This window comes from Oreochromis aureus, linkage group 20 (assembly GCF_013358895.1).
Source record: "Oreochromis aureus strain Israel breed Guangdong linkage group 20, ZZ_aureus, whole genome shotgun sequence".
In the NCBI taxonomy this organism is placed as follows: Eukaryota; Metazoa; Chordata; class Actinopteri; order Cichliformes; family Cichlidae; genus Oreochromis; species Oreochromis aureus.
The window spans coordinates 29023735-29046373 of record NC_052961.1 but is presented as its reverse complement, the minus strand read 5'-3'; the positions used below and the strand labels follow the sequence as shown (position 1 = coordinate 29046373).

Below are 22639 nucleotides of genomic sequence, written 5' to 3'. Positions count from 1 at the left end.
ATCTTTACTTCCTGATTTATTTTTTTTTGGTTGTGTTACTGTATTTCAAGAAACTGAGGGTGAGTTCACAGTACTGGTAAGCGATTTTTGTTCAGGAATTCTAGCGACAGAGCAGGAGACGGGTTTAGCCAAGTGCGAACACAAACTGCCTGTAAATACTTTAATAAAATGATTTGGAGAAAAAAAAAGTTTACGTTCAGTGCTTTGCATTGGAAAACACAAACTCTTGGAAATAACTTGTTAAAAACACACTTGCAGCTTAAATAAAAATTAGTTTATTATTGAAGGTAAACATGACTTTGCATTGTTGGTCAAGTTGGGGATGTAGTTTGGACATCTGTGGCATAGTTTGGCTCAGATTACAGTCACAGAAGGCCAAGCCGATGCTAGCTACAGTACAAAACTGTATCTGTGGGGGTCAGAGTTTGATTGAGGGGTGGCCATGATGAGGAGTCTGACAGAAGAGAGTCCAGCTGTTTATATTGTTTCTTAGATGGACGCTTCCCTCGCAGCAGTCGAAGGCAGTTCAAAAGACCCAGGTCTATCAGCACCTGGGAGAAAAAAAAAACCCATGAAAGTGGTAGAATAATTCAGGGAATCTGTCGATATACAGTACTGCACAACAGTACTGAGGCACCCCTATTCCTTTCTTTATATTTTGCTCAGAAAATAGAAAATGACAAATTATTACTGTCTGAGGTCTTGGCAGGATTGGTTTATTTTATGTTCATCTAATATAAGTTACTTTTTAGACCCAGCACTTCTTTTATAAAAAAAAAAAAAAAGAGCAAGTCAGTGTCCAAAGAAAATTTTGAAAGATCTTCAGAGTCAGGTCTTGAGCAATAGTTCTCCAAATTTGCAAAATAAGCCTGTCTCCTTGAAAGCAAAGTATAAGGAAATGAAGTGTGAAGACTTTTGCACAGTACCATATCTCACTTAAAACAATGAAAGCATCATTATTGCTATTATCCCATTTAACAGTCTACAAGATCTCAAAGTCTGCAGAGAATTTTCTTACCCAAAATGTAAAAAAACAAAAAACAAACCCGAAATGACTATTTGGAAGTCATAACCCTCTGGATTATTTAACTGATAGCCCGTGCCCTCTTGCTTCTTATTGTTCCCTCACTATTATTTATTTTTTTTAAGATGCTTCTCTATTTTAAAAGAACTAAGTGGCCACAGTTCTTAAATAATGTTCTATCAGTTACATCAATTCGCTAAAGAAAATCCCATCTTCTTTATTCAGGCCTTCAACACCTCTAGAGTGGACTATGTGCGGTTAGTCCAAAATGCTGCTGTGTATCTTTTAACAGGTATCAGAAAGCATGGTCGCATCACTCCGTTGCTCAACACTGCTGCTTTTAAAATGTGCTACAGTTAAAAAAAAAAAAAAAAAGAAGACATGAAAGTCTACAGTAGGGCCTTATTCTAGGAAACATGTTCACTTTAGAATATTACGAGCTTTCTATCACAGCCATTGTAAAGATGTCTGATTTCGTTGATTTTGCTGCATAGTTTAACAGATGTCCTAGGACAGGGAATCTGGGAAGCTCCGTACAAATCACTCACCTCCACGACAAAACAAATGAGGAAGTTGAGAGCAGCCAGACTAACGAGCAGCAATTTAAAATTCATGTCAGAGATGTTGTACAGTTGAAGTAACCAGCTAATGGCAGGCCCAGGATACAACACCAGCCAGGTCATCACACCAAACTGGATGAACAGCAGGATAAGGAAAACCACTGGGAAAAGGAGAGAAAAAACACTTGTGACTCAACTGTCCTGCATCAGTGATAAATTTCACTAATAATGTTGAACTCAGTATGACTTTGATGAATAGTTCTAAATTTGTCCAAATGCATCGACCTCCCAAACTGAAATCATCCTCCTGTGGCATTTGAACATGTTGACTTACTGTTGTGGTAGAGGGGTTTCTTGTGGGGGTAGCTCTTGGTGAGTACCACTGACATGATGATGTACTGGAAACCCGATATGTCAAACACACAGGTGTTTTCCAAGTTTGGCAGATTGGCTGTTCCGAACTCAGTCGCATTGAGAGGAATATACCTAAAAATGAAGGAGTAGACAAATAAGAGTTAAAGTGCAGAACACGTGGGATGCTCTTTTTCTAAATCTGCATCTGAACACAGAAGTCAACGTAAACAGTTTTCTTGAGGGCAGTCTGATGAGAAATAAAAGCTATTCTGCTGACCACTCCTCTGAGGTTGTGATGAAGAGCGCAGCCAGCTGGCCCAGAGCGATCATGCAGGTGTGGATGAAGAGGCTGCCCAGGACAGGCAGGGCCAACAGACTAGCCGCGGGTCTGGAAGGGTACAGCTCTTCACTAGGACCTCCTCTCCCCATCACAATGGCCAGCACAGTCACCAGGAGAACGTCAAAATACAGGAACTGCGGGTCTGCTATGCTCGTCTTCACCTGGACACACACCAAGAATGATTATTTAGGGGAGAAAAAAAAACAACAAACCTGTGTGATTTAGGACTTTGTTTTGATTTCATGCAGATCAAGTCAACCGAACTGTGGTTTTGTTTGGCATTTGGTGTTAAGAGACTGCACAGGTCACATCTTATGGGCTAGTGTTCAATATTGAGTGAAAGAACATTTTTCAAATTTTAAAGTTTTATCAATGAAGAGCTCCACATGCACAGTCATTTCCATTTGCTTCTAAGAATAACAGTTAAAACTGCTTTTTTAGAGGAGAGCTGAACAGAATGCAGTGTGCTTTCGCTCATGCCGTTTTATTAAAATTTTTGGCCACATTCGTTTCTCACTACCTGTAAACCAGGTTGTACTGTTTTGTTTTGGTTTTTTTCACCCTTGGCAGCGAGAAGTCCAATCAAGCATTTGCGATAACTTGCAATTAATGTTTCACATCGCTGTGGAGGAACTTTGCTCAACTTTTCTTCGGAGAACTGCTTTCATTCAGCCAAAGCGGAGGGTTTTCCAGCATGAGTGACCTGGATGAGTCTTCAATGAGCTCTTGGAGTATTTTTGGTAGACTTGCCACTGTAGGTCCACCACTGTTCCGAGTTTTCTCCATTTGTGGATCATGTCTCTCTCTGTTGATCACTGGAGTCCCAAACCATCAGATATTTAACCCTTGCCAGACTGATAGATGTTGATGAATTTGTTTTTAAGCTGCTTTTTGAGATCTTTTTGCCTGCTTCGCTTTGTCAAACAGGTCACGTGATTTCTTCACGTGACCACAAGTCTGTCAAGTACTGTAGGGTCTTGATTTTAGTGGGTTTCAGCAAGTTTCAATGTTTAAAGACATTTTTACAAAGCCTTAAATCAAGCTGTGTTCCATGAACAACTATTGTAAATAAACAGACCCTGATTAGCTTTGACTGCTTAGCTCAGTTAAACTTATCAGTCCACATTTTGTTGGTGAGACTGAATTAACCAGCTAGCTAAGTCAGGCACATAATATTTAACAGAAAACACAGAACTCTGGATTGTTTTTGCCAATGCTAACAAGAGCTAACAGGCACTAACAGCAGCTGGCTAAATTTGGTAAAAGTATTAAACTGTTTGCTTTGAGGGCAGGAAGGGAAAGAAGAGGACATGATAGCAGTCATGTATCAAAGTAAACATTGTGCTTCTCTTTAATAATTAATAATTTCATAATTACATTTAATTATAAAGTGTCTTTGTGGTAAATGTCACTTTACCTACTACTTGCCTTTTTTTTACCTTGAAAATAAGCCTTTCAAAAGTGTATTTTGAAATGAATGATGCATAACGTTTATTATGAGTTATTTATACACATATTTTCATAAATTTTCAGTTTATTTCAGTCATTTTATCCATAAAATGTATGTTTTGGTTTATTTCTACAATGAATGAAAAGCTGGCGATAAATTGCAGCTTCATGTTTAAGGTGATCTACGGGGACAAAGCAGAGAAAGATGAGGGAGTTGTGATCTGCTAAAACTCACTGTGTAGAGGATGATGACGGAGCAGAACTGAATGAGGCTGTAGAGGGCCATGTATCTAAAGAGACTGAAGGAGGTGACCAGAGAACATCGTCCCTCTCTAAATGGAAAAAGAGGAGGAAAAAAAAGGACAGATTTTTTTCTTTTTGCAGACACAAATGAGAAGTTTGGTTGGTTTTCAAAAAGACTTCCCCCATCTGCTTTGTGTTTTCTAGGCTTTTAATCTCAGTCTTTACCTGATAAGCAGGGGCACACAGCTGATGTTTTCAGTTTTGGAAGTAAAAGGTGAAGCGACTGAAGCCTCGGCTTCGGAAAGAGAAACCCCGACATCAGCAGCTCTTAGTGCCCCGCAGTCATTGGCCCCGTCTCCACACATCCCCACTCGGTAGCTTCAGAAACAGTAGCAGTATTTCACAGTTAATATTATAAAAATGACTCTCTTTCAGTATATTTCTACTCTGTTTTATTTCCCATTTGTTCTCCTTATGTGTCAACTCCTTTCTAGTTTGTGTACACTGCAGAAACTGCACTCACTTCAGTTTTTGCAGCTCCTTCACTAGCTGGGTTTTCTGGTCAGGGGCCATGCGTGCAAATATCGTGGCTCTCATCAAAATCTGCAGTGACAGCAGGTTAAAGTCATTAGCGTGCAAGTGCGGTGCACCGTCAAAGTATTCCTGTTTACACAGTTTCCATTACCTTCGGCAGATACTCAGGAAAGTGGTCACAGAGGACAGCAAAGGACTTGCCATTGATAGCCAAGTGATAGACAAAACCACCCTGATACAAACCCTGAGAGAGGAGGAGAGACATCAGTAACAGTAACTCGAATGAATCCTGCCGGTTGAAAAAAAGTAGGCCATAGCTGGACTTGTTATGCATACAACTGTCATAGAAACAGAAAGCATTCAAGCTCTTAAGAAATGTGTTGATATGAGAAGGAGATGAAGATCATACCATTTCATTTGCCTTCAAAGCTGCACAAATTTGCTTCCATTAAAAATGAACTATAGCCAGGCAACAATATGAGGCCTCGACTTTACTTGAGCACTGAGGTCATTTACTTCCATGTTTGCAGACCACAGGCACAAACACAGAACCCAGGCGTGACATCAGTGAGCAACACTTCAACAGGAACTCTTTCACAACGAAGCCGTTTCATAATTTCATAGCTGCTAGTGTGAATGTAACAAACATTTTAGCAACAGAGTACAATCCAGAGTGGAATGTCCCATTTAAGCAAGACCAACCTGAGTGATGACCTCTACTGAACTTTGGCCAGAAAGAGCCGCTTCCTCCTCCAGGCTGAACCTCAGGGTGGGCATGGACTGGGCAGTGTGGGGGGTTGCAGTGACGAATATCACTTTCTCGTCAGATCCCACCATCCCACAGGTTTTTGCTACATTAACTGCTGTTAGAACATTGTCCCCTAGGGTTAAAAAGACACACAAGATAGGACAAAAAAAAAGGTTAAAAAACCCATCTGTGTTGATTCCTGCAACTTACTATCTTATAACAAGAAATATTATAAGTTGCACGGTCAGTGGTGAATACAAAAATATTCCTCACCAGTGACCATAATGCTGCGAACGTTCGCCTTTCTCAGAATGTTGATAACTTTGGCACTCTCAGGCTTTACCAAGTTCTTCATCATCAGCAAACCCAGGAAGTGCATGTCTTTCTCTACTTCCCCTCTGTGGACAAACAGCTTGATCAGCAAACATATTAAACTATTCTAGATATTATTTTAAAAATTGATAAGTTTTTGTGCCACAATTAAGCCAGAAATATAGACTATGTTCTTACCGCTCAATGGTGCTTAAGTTAGAGTTCACATCTAATGGCTTGTAGGCGACTGCGAGAACCCTGAGGCCTTCACTGGAGAAGCTGTGCAGTTTGCTGGAGAACTGTGCTGGAACTGGAAATGCAAACATTCCATTTTGGACAAATGTCATAAAATAGGAAAACGTACTGCAAAAAAAACAAAACGTGAGTGAATGTCACTAAAGCTATAGTTATGATTCGTGTCAATTTTGAACCTGTTTGAGTGTGACAGAGGCTCGCCACCATCTCTGGAGAGCCTTTGATGAAAGCAAGAGCTGAGCGCCCCCCGTGGGTCACTGTCACCACACTCATCCTCTGCAGGGCCGAGGAGAAGGGAAACCTTTGTACAATGGCCATCGCCTCATCTGTGGACTGAGAGCAAAATTAAAGAATAAATGAAGACTTTCGGCAAGTTCTTGATCTTTCCAAATGGCAGACAAAGCAGACTAAAAAAATTACAATGCTTAAGCTTACGCGTTTTCATTTATCTACCTGCCCTTGCTACATCTGCTTTCCAACTGTCTTTCATTAGAAAAGAGGCACAAACCAAGTACATCTTTCATTATCAGCAGCCGAAACACAGGAGCAACTATTTGGAAAAAAAAATAAAAAATACCGCTGCCCATATAACAACTTTACAGTCAGTAAGCATTCGCTTTAATAAATCCTACTGATCAACCTGTATCAGTGATAACAGGGATACTCACTGCTCCATAAGCTTGTTGATCTGGTGGTCTCATTACTGCCAAAACTTTGTGGCCTCCAAACTCTGCATTTAGCACACCGCCATCGCCATCTGGCTCTTGAAGAGTCTGCAAAATCAGAAAAAACTGAACTCTAATTCCCATTAATGTTTTCAGATTGTGAAACTGAAAGAGCCTCCAAGCATACATTTTCATCAATTATTAAAAAAAAACAATCCAAATTTTTAAATGAGATGCGTGCAAGCTTAAGCACTTTGGAATAAGTAACACGGTAACATACCCAACCAGTGGACTCGACCATCTTAAGCTCCAAAGGGTCTCCGAGGAGCTGGCCATGCAGCAGCGCAACAGTGTGACAGCAGGCCAAGCCGGACCTCAGGTGCCCCGGAGGCAAAAGCCTGGGCTCAGGCACCAGCTCTGAAAAACCGGCAGGCCCCGCCTCCATCACTCCCCACACATCCAGACCCTCCTCTGTCAATGTTCCTGTCTGAGAAAACAGATGTACAAAGCACCGGCAACATGTAAAGTAGCTGTGGTTCATCTCTATGTACACAGCGCACTTCTGGTAACACTCTTCCTCCTCACCTTGTCAAAGCAGAAGAGTGAGACCTTGCCACAGATGTTGATGCGCGGTGGACTGATGCAGAAGATGCCATGTTGCTTCAACCTGCGCTGAGCGTAGATTGTGCCAGTAGTGATGGCAGCAGGCAGCGCGGGAGGCACCGCAATGGTCACAATATCCAGACTCTTAATAACCAGCTCCGCCCAGGTCACCTGGACACACATCCAACCACAGGTCAGTGATAGCATTTTACTATGCGAGCAAAACATGCAGTCACTAGAGATGCCACTTACATTTGATCTATAGAGGACCACAAAAACGTAAATGGTTCCAATGAGAGCTGCAGCAGTGAGATGGGGAATATTGGAAAAACTTGTTATTGAGTCAAAAGGCTTCATGTCTTAATGATAACCAGGTTGCTGTTAAAGCTCTTACCAACTAAAGCCAGGATGAGCAGGAACTTGACGGCATCTCGGTAAAAGCGGAAGTCGATTGGCTGAGGATATAAAATGGAGCTGACCAGGTCACCTTTGGCTGTGAAAAACCCTGCGGATAATCCACATAAAAACAGAAGTGGTTTCACTTGGTGTATAAACAGTTTAAGTGCCAAAATATATTTAATGTATAATTATTTGCAACTGTAAACCCTTTTATATTTTCTTTATACTCGTTTTTATTAATCACTTCAGAAAAGTCTGATCCGTCTTGTCTCAGTGAAAAATGTTTCCGCATGGAGTCAAAGCATCACAGGGTCCCTTCAGCTTGCAAAATAAACACTAAAAGAATGAGTCACATCATCGGTTTCTCTACTCACCGGTGCTTGTAACAACAGCAACAGCCCCAACGCCTCCTGGTCTTCCTCCCTTTGCCTGAATGAGCTGCGTACCGGAGAACAGGGTGTGTCTGCGCTCAGTGTCTGAGCTGTACTTCCTATCACTAGCCTGCAGTGGAGTCTTGAGCACTGGGACACTTTCGCCTGGACACAGATGACAAGAGCAGATTACTGCACACATTCCTCAAAGTCAGGCTGTAATAAGAATTAGTAACACACCTTTATGACCAAGCGCCACGACCATTAGTTGGTCAAATAATAAAAACGTGTCTGAAGTAAATTATGTACCCTCTTTTACACAGACTCATATACTAAACATTCATTGAATAACTAGCACTGACATGTAAAGTAGTTGGGAAGTGAAGAAAATCCCTTCTGATGGCCAATTTGTTGCTTCAGTCAAACTCAAGGTTGTGAAATGTGACTTGATTCTAGCCTTGATAAGACTTTTAAATTAGTCTTGTGGGCACGACAAGCTAATAACATGACCACTGAGCAGCACGGCCAATCGATTTTGTTTTTCCACACATTAACTCAGGTCAGAGAATCAGGTCAGGACCTGGTTATGATAGTTACATAGGGACATTGTTAGAAACTGTCCTCTCTCACAAAGCAGGAAATTGTCTGCCTCACATTTATTCTCTCTACTGGAACGACTCAGTTTGCTTTAGGCCAGGGTGCTACCTGGTTAGAACACACTGAAGGCACAATGCAGGATCTACGAATTCATCAGACTATTACCTGTTCTAAACCATCAGCATTGGCCACAGAGCTATCATACATTACACAGACTGGCAAATAAAATGTCCAAGCATTTGCTCTCACGTGCACCTCTGCAGGATGTCTTAGAAAAGTTCAAAATGGCTGTTTGAAAATGTCTTTAGGTGCTGTTGAGGTCAGTTAATTACCTGTGAGCATGCTCTCATTGACAAGACACTCCCCAGCCAGCAGGGCAGCATCGCAGGGCAGCAGCATACCTTCCTGAGGGATGATCAAACAATCGCCGGGGACCAATTCCACCGAACTCACACACTCCTCCTCTGAGAAAACACACAGTCCAGTACAGATGTCTATGCGAAGACTTCTGGAGTGACTAGTCAGAATCAAAAACCTACTAGAACATGATAATTTCACACTCCCTTTGCAAATGTTTGTCCTCGTGACCAGTCCTGCACTAATGTGCTTAATGTAGTACTTTTCTCTGTTTCTGCATGTGTAACCTTATAGGCAATGTGGAACCAAATTATATTTTCTCACTCTCTCTCTTTTTTTGTTACATTTCTATAGCTGCTGGATATTTTTGCAAACTAGTTAAACAAACAAAAAGCTCAGCTGCTTTTTGCCTCAAGGGAACAGCTTAAAGTTTCCCTGTGGAGTTTTTCTGTTTGCACTCAGCAATGCTTAGTAGAACATGTTTGTGTATGAGATGGAATAACAAAGTTACACAACTACAGCCGGTAAAGCACATTGTAAAGGTCCTTGTCCACGTAGGTGCATAAAGAGAGGACCATAAAGGGAGGACAAGCATGTGCCAGTTAAACTGTTTAACAAATTACTTGTACACTACAACTGGTCCAAATGATTGGACTTTAAATTCTGTTTTAATCTGTGGTTTAAGAGTTAGCAATTGTTACCGACACAAAAAACAGCTACAATGAGTTTCATTAAGTTTGAACACTATTTTTTGATCTCATCAGCAAATCGAAGTGTTTTTAACTGACAAACATGCTTTAACAATTAAAACTTTTTAATATTATTTATTGAGCATATCGACTGCTCTTCCATCTTCACATGAATTACATTAGTGGACTCTTGTCAAAGTTATTTTAAGTACCAACCAGTTAAACATTCCACAAATAACTGTGTTTCTGGAAAAAAAAAGTAAATTCATATTAGAAAACATCTGCTTTAAAAAACAAACAAACAAACAAAAAACCCTCACCTCCTGACTTTCTGCGAATAGTGACGGTTGTGATTAGCTGGGCCATGTTGCGAAGCGTGATGCTTTGCTGGTCACAAAAACATAAATACCATTATTCTCTCGTTTCTGTGCTTAAACACAATCAGTTACAATTCCAGTGTGTTTCTGATAACAGGCTCACCTTCCGGGTCTCATAAAGTGAGATAGTGATGGAGATGACAGAGACAATAAATATACATATGGCATAAATATAATAGTAATCAACCATCCAGAGGACGATGCTGAACATCTGGAACACATAGAATGGGTTGAGGATCTACAGAAACAAAAAAAGAGTGAAAAAATGTTAAAAAATATACAACTGGATGCGTCATGTGAGCTTTTTAAATAAATTATTACATTAAATATTTAAAAGCCCAATGAAAAAGAAATTGGTATGAAGGTAATCATGCATCCCACCTCCTCAAACAGCAGCTTTGTGTAAGGCTTCACAGGCACATCAATAAGATTTGTTCCATATATGGTTCTCCTGAACGAAATCGTGCATTTGATTATTCAGCATTGTCCTCTGAGATTAGGGAATGTGTTTGTGTCCATGTGTTTCCTACCTAAAGCTCTGCTCCAGGGGACTCAGTCCCTTTTGGAAGCTATGCAGGTTATTGCAGGTCCAGTCCTCATTGAGGACACTATAAAAACAAATAAATAAATAAATCCACGTTTTGTTTTTTTTTCACAACGAGTGCATTAGAGTATTAAAATAACGAGTTTTGGGGTATGTTCTTCTTTTTATTTAAGACACACAAACTCATGAGTCTAGTTTAGTTGAATCCCACTGCATTACATTTTTTTCCGTACCTAACACGACAGAACGCGCCTTTCCTATCCACCCAGACGTAACGCAGTCCTTCAAACAGGTAGTACCGTAGCAGTGTTTTCTGCAACACAATAAAGCTGTCAGATCTTGGAGAAGTACCGTTCAGGACAAAAGGTTCTGCTGAAACATCTGCTTTACCTCCTCTTTGTACAGCTGAACTGTATCTCTGGATTCAGTATCCTCTGACTGTCCAAGCAACTCCAAACTGGGAAGAAACAATCAAGTTAGATTAGTTTTGTTTAACAGTTCTCTTAGATACATGTACACAGTTAAAAGGCTTAAGGTGTCATGTAAATATATAGACAAGTAGTTCACCTTCCCTCCTCCATCTCCTCTGTAAGGACCTCCACCACATGCTGCTGGCCAAAACTGTCCTGAAGGAAAAGGTTACACAAATTCACCAGTTAGAGCTGGAAAGTTGGACACTTTTTTTAAAGCAAGACAGGAAGTATCTAACAGAAAACTGCCGTTCAACCTGGGTGATCAGAACATCACAAAATAAAGTAAAGTAATAACTGTTCAGCTCAGTGTAAGCAGGAGTATTTCACTACAAAGTTCCAGTACTTCAGTGCTTCACCCACCTGCTGTTAAAATCTTTTTACATTTGGCAGTCAATCTGAAGACAGTTGGCGTAAAAGGAGGCTGGTCTTAATGAGAGAGGAGCTAAAAAAGCTTGTTTCAAACTGTGACTGCAGGACACCGGGAATACAAAGCTGGAGAGGATGTCCTATTTAAAACTGTAAGTACACTCTGTTTTCTGTCAATTATTTCCTGATGATGTGGAAAAGACATTTAGAGACTACAAAGGGAATGCTAAAGTGATATTAAAATAATATACACACCACTGGAGTGGAACTATCATTGCATATATTTTTAAAAAGTTACGTAAAGTTACGCTAGTATGCTGGATGCCATTCCTGACGCAACCCCAAAGGGATTTTTGTTTCCTCCTGGAATCACTTGTTAGGAGAATGTGTAAACAACTACACATAATACATATACTAATACTCTATGATCAAGCCAGTTTTTGCAATAAGAAACCTAGATTAAGTCCCTCAAGGACAAAGTGGAACAAAGTGATAGGCAGTGATAATAGTGCCAGCCGTCAGGTTGAGTTTACTTCAGCATATAACTGTTTGATTATCTCACTCTGAGAAGCAGAATATCCGCCAAAGCCAGAGGGCAGGACTTGCAGCGGGCAAAGACACCAAACCGTGGGCGCCAGTGAAACACAAGCAGGAGGAGCCCCAAGGACAGCAGGGCAGCCAGTCGACACAACCACACCCGCCAGCGCACCCACTTATACCCCTGAACATCCTGGTGGGAGAGAGAGCCAAACAGGATTTCAGATTCAAAATCAGGCTCATTTTCACATCCACACAGCGGTTCATTTCAATAAATCTAGTCAACTTATCATTGCTGGCATTACATGTTAAACAGCCACTGTAGGAAGCCAGATTGTGTCAGGTTTTGTCTTTGGAAGTGATACTAAAAACCACAAATGAGAGGTTATTTATAGCAAGGCCACAGAGACCAATGTAAGTTCTGCATCTACAGGTGACAGGTGCCGGGCACAACATCAAGTCATCAGTTTCTGCACTTTCACTTATACAGCATTTGGTTTGCCCAGTTTATCCTTTTCTTTTCTATATCTATCTAACTCACGGTTATATAATAAACAACACACGCCACAACAGCAGTCAGAAACACTGAATAGGTTCTTACCATGTGTGTGTCAGGATTCAGCAGTGGGTCTCGTGGACTGGGTGAGGGGAGTCCGCTCTGCGGCTCCACCACACTACCTACAGAACAGGATGTGCAGGGTGAGTTTTGCCTCTGTTAAAACATTAACATGAACCGAGCAGCATAACGCGCACACATACACACACACCTTCAAAGTCAATATTAACCAAACACAGTGCAAAGCTTGTGTCCGGTCCATGCCGCAAACTTGAAGAAGACTCTCTTTAATGTGAGACATCCTGAGCAGGAATTCAGATACAAATATTAAAAAATGTTTTGCCTCTGCAATTTGGTCTAAACTGAACAGGGAGAGCTCTCCAGCCCAGGATAGTGCGGGTAAAACAATGTCAGTGATTAACTTGTTCATCTGTGTACTTCTAAATAAATAAGATCACAATGTAAAAGATTTTTAGGAGATTCAAGAGTCACCATAAACTTTAATGAAGTCAACACACGCATCTCATTAAGCTGGAAACACTGAGGTTTTACGAAAACATTAACTTTACAGCGCGAGCGAGGTGAAAAGCTCGCTATAAACTCATACCGATAACAGCGAAAAACAAAACAAAAGGTTGTTGTTGTTTTTTTCAGAACAGACTTCCGCTTCTAAACAGCTGGCTCGCATCGAAACGAAACCACATTCCTTTATTTTGAAAACAAAATTAAGGAATAAACTAATCTTACCGTCAAAGCACGATTAAAATTAAGCCCTTTTAGAAAGTTACCAATCAGACCACCTTGCAGTGGTGCTTCGGCTCCGTGTAGCCTGCGTATACTGATCCGGGCTCTTCATACCTACGAGTTTAACCGGCTTCTGAAAACAAACCCGTCACACGAAACGTCACCCGGATAACTACAGACAGGACGTTCATTTTTATTTATTTTAATCTCTTTTTTTTTTTTATCATGTCTAAGACTGCGGGTGCGGACAAACGGACAGGGCAGTAACATTAAAAGAAAAATGTACTGGGGAATATTATTTTATTATTATTATAAAAGGTAGCTAACAGTCAGACTGCAGCCCGCCCACCGCCCCGGGTGAGGTAACCATGGGAACGGCACAGTAATTAAGCTGCACCTGGGCACAGAAAAGGACTCCGGACAATATGAGGGGCATTCAATACCTCACAGCTGTTTTATAGCACAGACAGACTCTGCTGCTTTCCCTCGTTTTTGAAAACTAAAAGAACGAGTTAATCTGGTTCATATCCACGCACACACACAACACCGCAACAGTTATAGACAACAACACAATTACGTTTCTGTGCTTGTTTGCGCCACCAGCTATCTTAAAATACACTGGATGTTGCTGCAACACTGTGGACAGTGCCAGCTGAGAAACAGTGATTGCTCTCTGCCTTTCTTATCGTGAGCTTAAGATAAAAGAAGTGAAGATAGCAGAGGGCTAATCTGCGCCTTCCCAGATCACCTACCCCCTTTATGTCCCAGTACACCTTAACTACATTTAACTACATTTCCGCAGATAATAACAAAAGAGAGAAACTCTACGGAGGTAAAAATCTACATTTTTAAAGGAGGGGGAGGGGGGGAGCCTTTTACAGCCAATTTTTAAGCTGGTTTATATCAAACTTCTGTCTTTCTATTAAAATTATAATTAAACTGAAGACAGTGCTTTGTCAAAATAATTTTCAACAAGACTCCTGACTACCAGGGTTTGCTTCTAGAAAGACTTAGATTTGCCTACCTCATTTCACTTCAAGACCAAGTGTGATCTTGTTGGAAAAACAACAAACACACAAATGCACACACACGTATCAAGTTATCATTAGGACAATGCATTGTGCATGATAAGTGATTGTATTGGGTGTTACCATCACTGCTGCATATTCATAATAAGAATATAATGTACTGTCACTTTGTCTACATATAAACACACACACACACACACGTACACGCGCACGCACGCTACCCTGACCACAAGAAACAACCGAGTCATCTGTTCTGCCATGCCTGTAGTGCAGTCATGTGGAGGATTACCCAAGTTGGGCAATTTGACCAAATCACATGCTCACTTTGGTCGAACTAGGCCATACTCAACCAAAAGAAGCCTGTAAAGTATCAGCTATTCATTCACCACAGTAGGCTTTGATTTTGAAATCATTCACCACGGTTTTCTGTGTACCCAACTATTTGGAACGGTTCATTTAACGACATGTTGCTACTCACCAGCTTCTATCAATTTTCTTTGTTAAAACCAGTGCTTGATTTCATCCGGTTAAGAGTCACCAACTCATTCAAATATGTCACCCATCTAAGGTGTCATCTCTTTATATCGTAGAGCACATTGTGCACAAACTTAAGAAAGCCCAGACTTTCAGTTTCAACAAAAAACAGAACTTACACGAGTAAAACTTCTGCAGTGTCTGAAAAAGGAAATGCCCTGTGTGCGAAAAAAGACTAGACAGACACAAGACAGTCATCTGAGCTGAGGATGCAAAAAAACAAATCCTTGAAATTAAATAACCCAATACTGGGCTTTTCTGCCGGGACCAAGAGCCCGTACACCTGAAGGATAAGTGGGCCATCCTGATATGGCCAGTAAATTTCTGTTACATCTTAGCAGCTTAGAAACAACAGTAGTGAAGTTTACTAACTCAGAGCCCAAACAATACTTTATGAAACTGCAAAAGGGCACACAAACTTATTAACACACAGCGCAAGTGCTAGCATTTGTAGTGGCAGCAGATACAACAGCAATACCATAAGTAACAGTAAATTGAGGAAACATTAGTTTCTGTAGTGCTTTTTTAAGTAGCAAAAGCTGGGCAATGGTGAGGTCTTTAGATTGCACAGCCTAAAGGGATAAGCATTAATTCATCTCCAGGGTATTATGTTATTGGCTGAAATTTCACAAGAACTCAACCGAAAAGTCAGTGGCAACAGGTCTTATAGAGTGACTGTCGACAGTATGGAGGAGGTGAGAAGAGAGGTAAACAATGAGTGTCTACAGGGTAGGGCCTCTGTTATGGTTGGGTCTGCATTTCATCCAGTGGTGTTGGGATCTTGTCAAAATTGATGGAATTATGAAGTACCATCAGATTTTGATCCGCCATATATTGCATAGAATGGAAAATGTCTGATTGGCAATGGGTTTATGGCAATGACCAGTGCAGTAAAAGCACACATTTATAGAAAAACACAGAGTAGAACACCATTAGTCATGAATTGGACTGTCCCCACAGCCCAGACCTGAACATTATCGAAGCAATGTGGGATCATCTGAACAGAAAGCAGAACAAAAAGCAGCCAACATCCAAAGAAGAGCTCTGAATGTCCTTCAAGAAGCCTGGAGAACTATTCTTGAAGACTACTTAAAGACATTTTATGAAAGATGCCTAACAGAGTTCAGACTGTGCTGACGAATACCCTAGCTTGCTAAAACTGTAAAAACTAGGTTGCTGCATTTATATACTGTATTTTCGTTTATTCATTTTTCAATAAATCGCTGCACCTTTTCCAATTTTCCTACAAAACTATAAAGAAATGAAAGGTGACTCGCTTCACATTAGAGTAGAATTTCCATTAATTCTGGATGCTTATCTTTATCAGCAGCCCTTTGTCCTTTTTTGACACTATACTGACGTAGTACACAGTCGCTCAAATGAAAATATAAGAAACTGGGACCTTAGTAGGCAAGCTGACAGAAGATGACTGTTAGTTTTTGCCATCGGCGGCCAACATTTATCAGTATCTAGCCGGCGAGATAACAGAGTTGTGGCTAACAGTTAGCAAACACAGTGTGTATGTTTGCAGGAAACGTTCCCTTTAAAGCATCCGCACTTACCGCGCCTGTTCATCCCGTCGTCAGCTCCCGCATACCTCTCATACCATCATAATGTTAATGACAAACAGTTTCCTCCCCCCGGTCATAAAAGCTTCTTTCAAACCATGCAGCGACCCAAACTACAATGACACATGTCTACGGATAGCCTCCTCGTCCAAAATTGTGACGACGGCAGAAATAGCATTATGTTAAAGAGCGTGGTACGTGAAGCGGTGATGTTTACTGCTGGTTTGGTAAGGACCACAAATATCTGCTCATTTCTTTCACGCGGCTCATATTTTCCCAAATAAAACTGTCATGATATGCGTGAACAGTTGCTGCTTTAGGCGCAGTTCATGTGGATCAGGCATATCATGACAAAAACAACATGCCATAATTACATGTCCCTAGAAAAATATTGGCATCCAACAAATTAGTTTTGGCCTTATACAAAAGGAAGGTTTACATTTTTATTAAATGGACAAAAATATCAAATAAAATGCTGTGACCTAATATTGGAAAACCTGTTTCCTTAAATATAAATACCAACCAATCGTATTCAGCCATCGCCAAGAGTAGAGGCGGGCGGATCAATCCAAATATCGATACAGACGCTCTTATTGGTATCGATACCAGCGCGAAAGGATCAATACTTTGCGTCTATCCAAGCTCACCCGGTGAATTGTGTTAAATAAATTATTTGAATCTTTTTGCGTTGACTGTCACCTCTGTTTTATTTATAGCCTACAACACATTTAAACAAGAGAAGCTGACCTAAATAAATCAGTGTTTTAGTGGTCATTAAAATGTGTTCAAAATCTGCAAACTCATGACACACTGCTCTCTCTGGCATAAGCTGCCTTTAAAGATTAAAAGTATCCACACTGGTATCGACAATATTGGCCCTGTATTTACTTAGTGTTGGATCAATACCAAAATGTGCAGTATGGCATAGCACTCCCACAAAGGCTGGTATGGAAACAGTATGTAAATGGCTTTAGCATAACATGGGTGTAATAATACCTGGTTACATTTTACCACTACTCATTCTGCTAAGAATGAGTTGGATTTATGGTCCCAAAAAAAATGTACTTGTTTACAGTGAAATCAGCTAACTACAGACCAATAACACACGCAGCCCTGTAGTTGTTGGGCAGCTTGTAGGTGTAGGACATCAAAATTTAGAATTCGGGTAGCGCTTGTTGTCATTATGACAACAGGTGTAAGTTATTTCTTCTTCTTTGCCATAAGCAGAAAATTATCTCACTGTGACAAAACATTTTTCATCTCATTATCCTTCAGTATTGGATTGCAGGTTGCGAAGGTGATCAGCATACAAGCATAGCTTCCATATCAAGCTTTACTCAAGTTTAATGATTATGCATATAAATATTAACAATCTGATTAAATATTAACAATCTGATTAAATTTCAAGCAAATGTAGTACAGCATGCAAAAAGCAGAACTGTAGTCCAACATGTTGCAACACTTGTACGGGATTTCTAGCGTCCTTTTCTCAGAATTTCCATCTTCCTGTTCACTTAAACACACTTGGACTCAAACACATAGGACACTCATCAAGAGCACAAAATGTACAGTTTAAGCAAGGTTTACAGCTGGCCTCCTTAGTTTGAGGTATTCTCAGTGGATCTTGAACCAGTTTCATATTGACACGCTCATGAAGCTGCTGCTTTCTTCTCTTTGTAAGTCGCCATCATTTTCTTGATCTCCGCGATGGCCTTTCCCGGGTTGAGTCCCTGTAGAGAAGTGAGTCAGACAGAGTGAGAAACTGAAAGTCTTAACTGTGAGGAAGTGTGTGTTTGGTCACATCGGAGCACCTTGGGACAAGTCTTAGTGCAGTTCATGATAGTGTGGCAGCGGTACAGTGAGAAGGGGTCCTGAAGTTTAGACAGGCGCTCCTCTGTGAATTCATCACGGGAGTCAATCATCCACCGGTATGCCTGTGGGATAAAGACACCAAATTCAGTATCAATGGCATCTCCACCAGCAGTTTTTTAAAAAGAGTTATTTCCCTAACACTATAATATAATATAATATAATATAATATAATATAATATAATATAATATAATATAATATAACATATTACCCACCTGCATGAGGACAGCAGGTCCCAGATATTTGTCTCCATTCCACCAGTAGCTGGGACAGCTGGTGCTGCAGCAGGCACAAAGGATGCACTCGTACAGGCCATCCTGTTATGTTTAACAGTCAAATATCAGCTTATTCTGCCTGTTTACTCAAAGCAGCAACAGCTCCTAAAACTCGGCTACCAAATTAATCATTTATTTTAATGGTTAAACCAGAGGTGTCAAGCATGAGGCCCGGGGGCCAGAATCAGCCCAGTGTGAAGAAAGACAGAAATTTGGACTTTGAAGTGCATTTTCTCAAGTTTTACAGCTTCTCCTACTGATAAAAAGTTCCCCCATGGCAACTCACAATACAGCAAAGTAATTACATTATAGATTTCTGTAATTTTACACATTTACTTCTTACAACTTAAGCCCAAAGAGTCAGGCTGACAGATTTCTTTCATTTTACTACAGCAGCATTTCTTTATCATCTAGAAAAACCAAGGCACACTGTTGAAATGAAGCTACTTCATCTTATAAGATATCCCATTGATTAAATCTGTAGTTAAACTTCTGCAGACTGACAGAAAGTGGAGTTTCATTGGTCTGGCCCACATAATATAAAAGTTGGCTGTATGTGGTCAGCAATGTAAAATAAGTTTGACATCTCTGGGTTACACGATCAGTTCTCAGTGTGTTATACAGCACTGACACATGGCTTCAGGGTTGCTTGTGTTACCCATGTGAATCACGTAGAGGTTAAAAGAAGGATTTTTATTTTCTTTTTTCTTTTTTTCTTTTTTACCAGCTTCTGTCTGTCCTCCACTGACTGGAAATACTGCTCCTTCCCCTCCTGAGATTCATCTTTCTTTTTCAGGTAGGGCTCAATGGATTTGTACTGCGCGTAGAAGTTGCTCATATCCTGGTGGTAATAAGGAAAGACATATGATGAATGTCATAAAATATACTTTCTTCCACGTTGTTTGTTTTTAAACTTGGATGGGTTCTCTCAACTCGCAGTACTTACAGGCACAAGATCTTTGACGACATACATGTGTGGAAGCGGGTAGATTTTGGTGGGTTTGCTAGTGTTGGTGTCGATCTTGTTGAGGCACGCCAGCGTGTTTCCTCCATTTATATTCATGGCACATGAGCCGCAGATACCTGAAGATATTTGATATATTCACAGACAGTCAGTCTGAAACCAAGTCATTGATTTCTTTCATTCAGAAATTGTTCACATTATTATGTGCAAACAGAATCCAAATGGCCTCTCTTACCCTCGCGGCAGGAACGTCTGAATGTGAGCGTGGGGTCTATTTCATTCTTGATCTTAATGAGGGCATCCAGAACCATCGGCCCACAGCTGTAATAATGAGGACAAGTCAGTAGATTAGACACTGGCATAAAACGTGCAGTAAAAAGTAAACATACTGCTCAGCAGCCTTCTGTTCAATGACCAGATCGTGACTTACGTGTTGAGATCGATTTCATACGTCTGCATTCGTGGTTTGTCTCCGGGTTTGTCGGGGTCCCAGCGGTAAACCTGGAACTTTTTGATCCTGGGTTCAGGAGCCGGAGCAGCTGCAGTCTGAGCATGACGCACCATCTGTATCACAGATAGTAAACAAACAATCCCAAATGAACTGAACTGAACATTCCCAAGGTATCTGAATAAGAAAAGTACAACTACACAGTCCGATTAAAAACATTAGATATGTACAAAGGGACGCCTCATGATGTGACATTCCTGTTGGTGGTGTCATGTAAAACTAATCTGGGAATATCCTGGAATACAAGAGTCTAGTACCAGTGCTAATGCATTCCCTCATATGAACAACAGCAACAAGGGCATTTAATTTACAGTTATAATGACAGACAGTACACTTAGATGCCCTCAGATCAGTCTTTGTCGCGTTGTGTATTTACACAACACAGTTATTTACTGTACGCTCCTTTTGTGTAAGATAGTATGGAGTCACCCCCTAGTGGAGGCCTGAAAGAACTGAACTGAAAGCGTTACATCACCTTGCGGACTTTGGTTATCTAACTGACTCTTTCAGGACAATAAAAGATTAATATAATGCATTAATAACTGATATATTTATTAGAAGTTATGAAGTGTATAACCTATGTGCACTACCACTCAACATAGAGGTCTTTACGAGGAGAAAAAGTTGTCCGACGGTTTTCGCTTGACAGCTGACTCTGTCAAGTACTGTCAGATTTACACATAGGCATAGGATACAAAAAAGCATATGCTACACATAGTCATAAACACCTTATGATAATATCCTGTAGCCTAGCACAAAGTAAACAGTGCACGAACCAACAAAAAGAGCCATTAATAGTTACGTCAATGAAGTCTTCAAATACCGAATTAGATATTTTTTGTTGTTGTTTTTTTTACTTACCACCATCATACTAGAATTCCTAAAAGCCAAAACATTTCTACTCAGACACGCCACCGACATGTTTCTGCCTGGATATTTCTAACAGCCACAATAGTCTCGGTCACTTTACGTGAACTGCTGCTGCTGTCTGTGCTCCTGATGTAAGCTGAGACCACGCCCCCTACGTGCTTGACGCAGGGAACGTCTTTGTTGCTGCCTTCACGTCCCCTCTCCAAATTCTTTAAAGTCGTCAAGCATATTAGTCTGCTCTGACTAAAGCTCGTGCAGAATTACGTGAAGCATGAAACGACAACATTTTAACGATTATGTATGAAACTCTGCTTAATCACGTAGCTGGGCCGTAGGTGTAGGTTTAATCCATTATTCATCCATATTTTTCCGACAGCACCTGAAAGCAGCATACGTCTCTTTCACAACTCTCATTGCTGGAAAGGAGGGTCAGTTACATACTTTAAAATGCACGGCTGTTGTTTGGAGTAATTTATCTTAGCTTATGATTGTAATCTTTGTCCCAACACCCTAATCATTGCTATTTGAGGAAATTAATACTATTTATATATCCATAAAGACAACATGTTTTAAGATATTTTCAAAATGTAAGTGATGTTTTACGTTCTTTTATATGGTTTATTTTGCTGGTTGCAGTTTCATGAAGCATCTCAAGGAACACCCTGCCTGTCCGCAGACTGACAGGGGTCAAGATGACAGCATCTTCTTTTTAAACCCCTAATTCTGAAATTGCTGGGATGCTGTGTAAAATGTAAATTAAAACAGAGTACAATGATTCACAAATCTCATAAACTCATATTGTATTTACAGTAAAACTGAGAAAACAGAGAAGATGTACAATTTTAGCTCATCTTAAATTTGATATCAGCAACAGATTTAAAGTTGGGACAGGAGGGCCATGTTTACCACTGTGTATCATCTCCTTTCCTTATAGTTTGTAAATGTTTGAGAATGGGGGAGACCAGGTGAACTGCTGGAAATCTAAGAGAGGAATTTTGTCTCGTTCTTGTCTGATGTAGGATTTCACCTGGCCAGTTTAGCACCCAGACTCTTATACTACGAACACATGCACTATGTGGTTTGGCTTGTTGAAATATGCAAAGCCTTCCCTGTGGATGGCACTATATTTTGGCCTAAAGCCTTTCAGCACTGATGACACCTTTCCAGATGTGTCCATGAGAACAGAACAGTGTTCCACTTTACCTTAAACCATATTGAATGAGTCTTAGTTCAGAGAACACATCAGCATTTCTATATCATATTCACATATGGCTTCTTCTTTGCATGATTGCAGCTTTAACCTGCACTTGTTGATGAAGTGAACTGTATCCATGTAGGGATTTGTATGAAATAATCACAACTGTGTTTAATGCAGTGCTACCTGAGGACATTCAAAGATCACAGTCATAATATTCACTTTCACACTTGTCCCTTGTTCACAGAGCGTTCTCCAGACTATAGAAGATAAGATCTTCTGATGATACCATGTACTGTAGAAGACGAGATATTCACCATTTCCACAATTTTACATTGAGGAACATTATTCTGAAATTTTTCCATAATTAATAGACCTTGTTTTTCTGCTGACTAATGAACTTCTGCCCATCTTTAATCCTCAGAAACTCTGCAGCTCTAATGTGCTCTTTACACCCAATGGTGTAATTGATCTGTTGCCAATTAACCTACTTAGTTGCAAAACTGAACTTCAGCTGTTTCTTTTTAGTGCTACTTACTTTTCCAGCCTTTTGTTGTCCCTGTACCAATATTACAGAGAAACTGTACCTCTGTTGCTGAGCTGAGCTGATATTTTTAATAAACCAAAGTAAAACGTCTCTGTTTAAACATTTGATGTGTTTTCTGTGTGCTGTTTTTACCCCTGTGCTAAAACCAGAGCAGTGTTTGGGTGCAACTTCAAGTGCATGAAA

The 22639-nt window shown here is 40.4% G+C and overlaps 2 protein-coding genes and 1 long non-coding RNA gene across 7 annotated transcripts; 1 reads left to right on the top strand and 2 right to left on the bottom strand.

Moving 5' to 3' along the window:
- Positions 1-255: 255 nt before the first annotated feature.
- Positions 256-16496, bottom strand: atp13a2 (ATPase cation transporting 13A2). Of its 5 annotated transcripts, none has more exons than XM_031728276.2 (29): positions 16222-16496; positions 12399-12475; positions 11823-11990; positions 10989-11047; positions 10812-10878; positions 10655-10734; positions 10408-10485; positions 10259-10328; positions 9981-10115; positions 9821-9887; positions 8787-8918; positions 7861-8022; positions 7482-7592; positions 7340-7386; positions 7070-7258; positions 6765-6971; positions 6488-6592; positions 5996-6152; positions 5763-5874; positions 5526-5650; positions 5207-5385; positions 4656-4748; positions 4494-4573; positions 4196-4348; positions 3963-4059; positions 2216-2439; positions 1919-2070; positions 1573-1745; positions 256-551 (listed from the first exon to the last, which is right to left on the bottom strand). In XM_031728276.2, exons 1-29 carry the CDS (start codon positions 16232-16234, stop codon positions 387-389), a joined length of 3477 nt encoding a protein of 1158 aa, XP_031584136.1. In that variant the 5' UTR covers positions 16235-16496; the 3' UTR covers positions 256-386. The 5 variants fall into 5 exon arrangements, with proteins under 5 accessions (XP_031584136.1, XP_039459878.1, XP_039459880.1 ...); XM_039603944.1 differs by lacking the exon at positions 16222-16496 and adding an exon at positions 13101-13259; XM_039603946.1 differs by lacking the exon at positions 16222-16496 and adding an exon at positions 13142-13259.
- LOC120435075 lies at positions 12436-22561 on the top strand. Its single transcript, XR_005609505.1, has 2 exons — positions 12436-12496; positions 22157-22561. It is a non-coding gene; the product is annotated as an uncharacterized LOC120435075 (long non-coding RNA).
- LOC116311219 (succinate dehydrogenase [ubiquinone] iron-sulfur subunit, mitochondrial-like) lies at positions 17554-20855 on the bottom strand. The gene is made up of 8 exons (XM_031728278.2): positions 20706-20855; positions 19767-19900; positions 19572-19657; positions 19319-19455; positions 19097-19213; positions 18313-18414; positions 18039-18161; positions 17554-17957 (listed from the first exon to the last, which is right to left on the bottom strand). Exons 1-8 carry the CDS (start codon positions 20763-20765, stop codon positions 17877-17879), a joined length of 840 nt encoding a protein of 279 aa, XP_031584138.1. The 5' UTR covers positions 20766-20855; the 3' UTR covers positions 17554-17876.
- Positions 22562-22639: the final 78 nt, after the last annotated feature.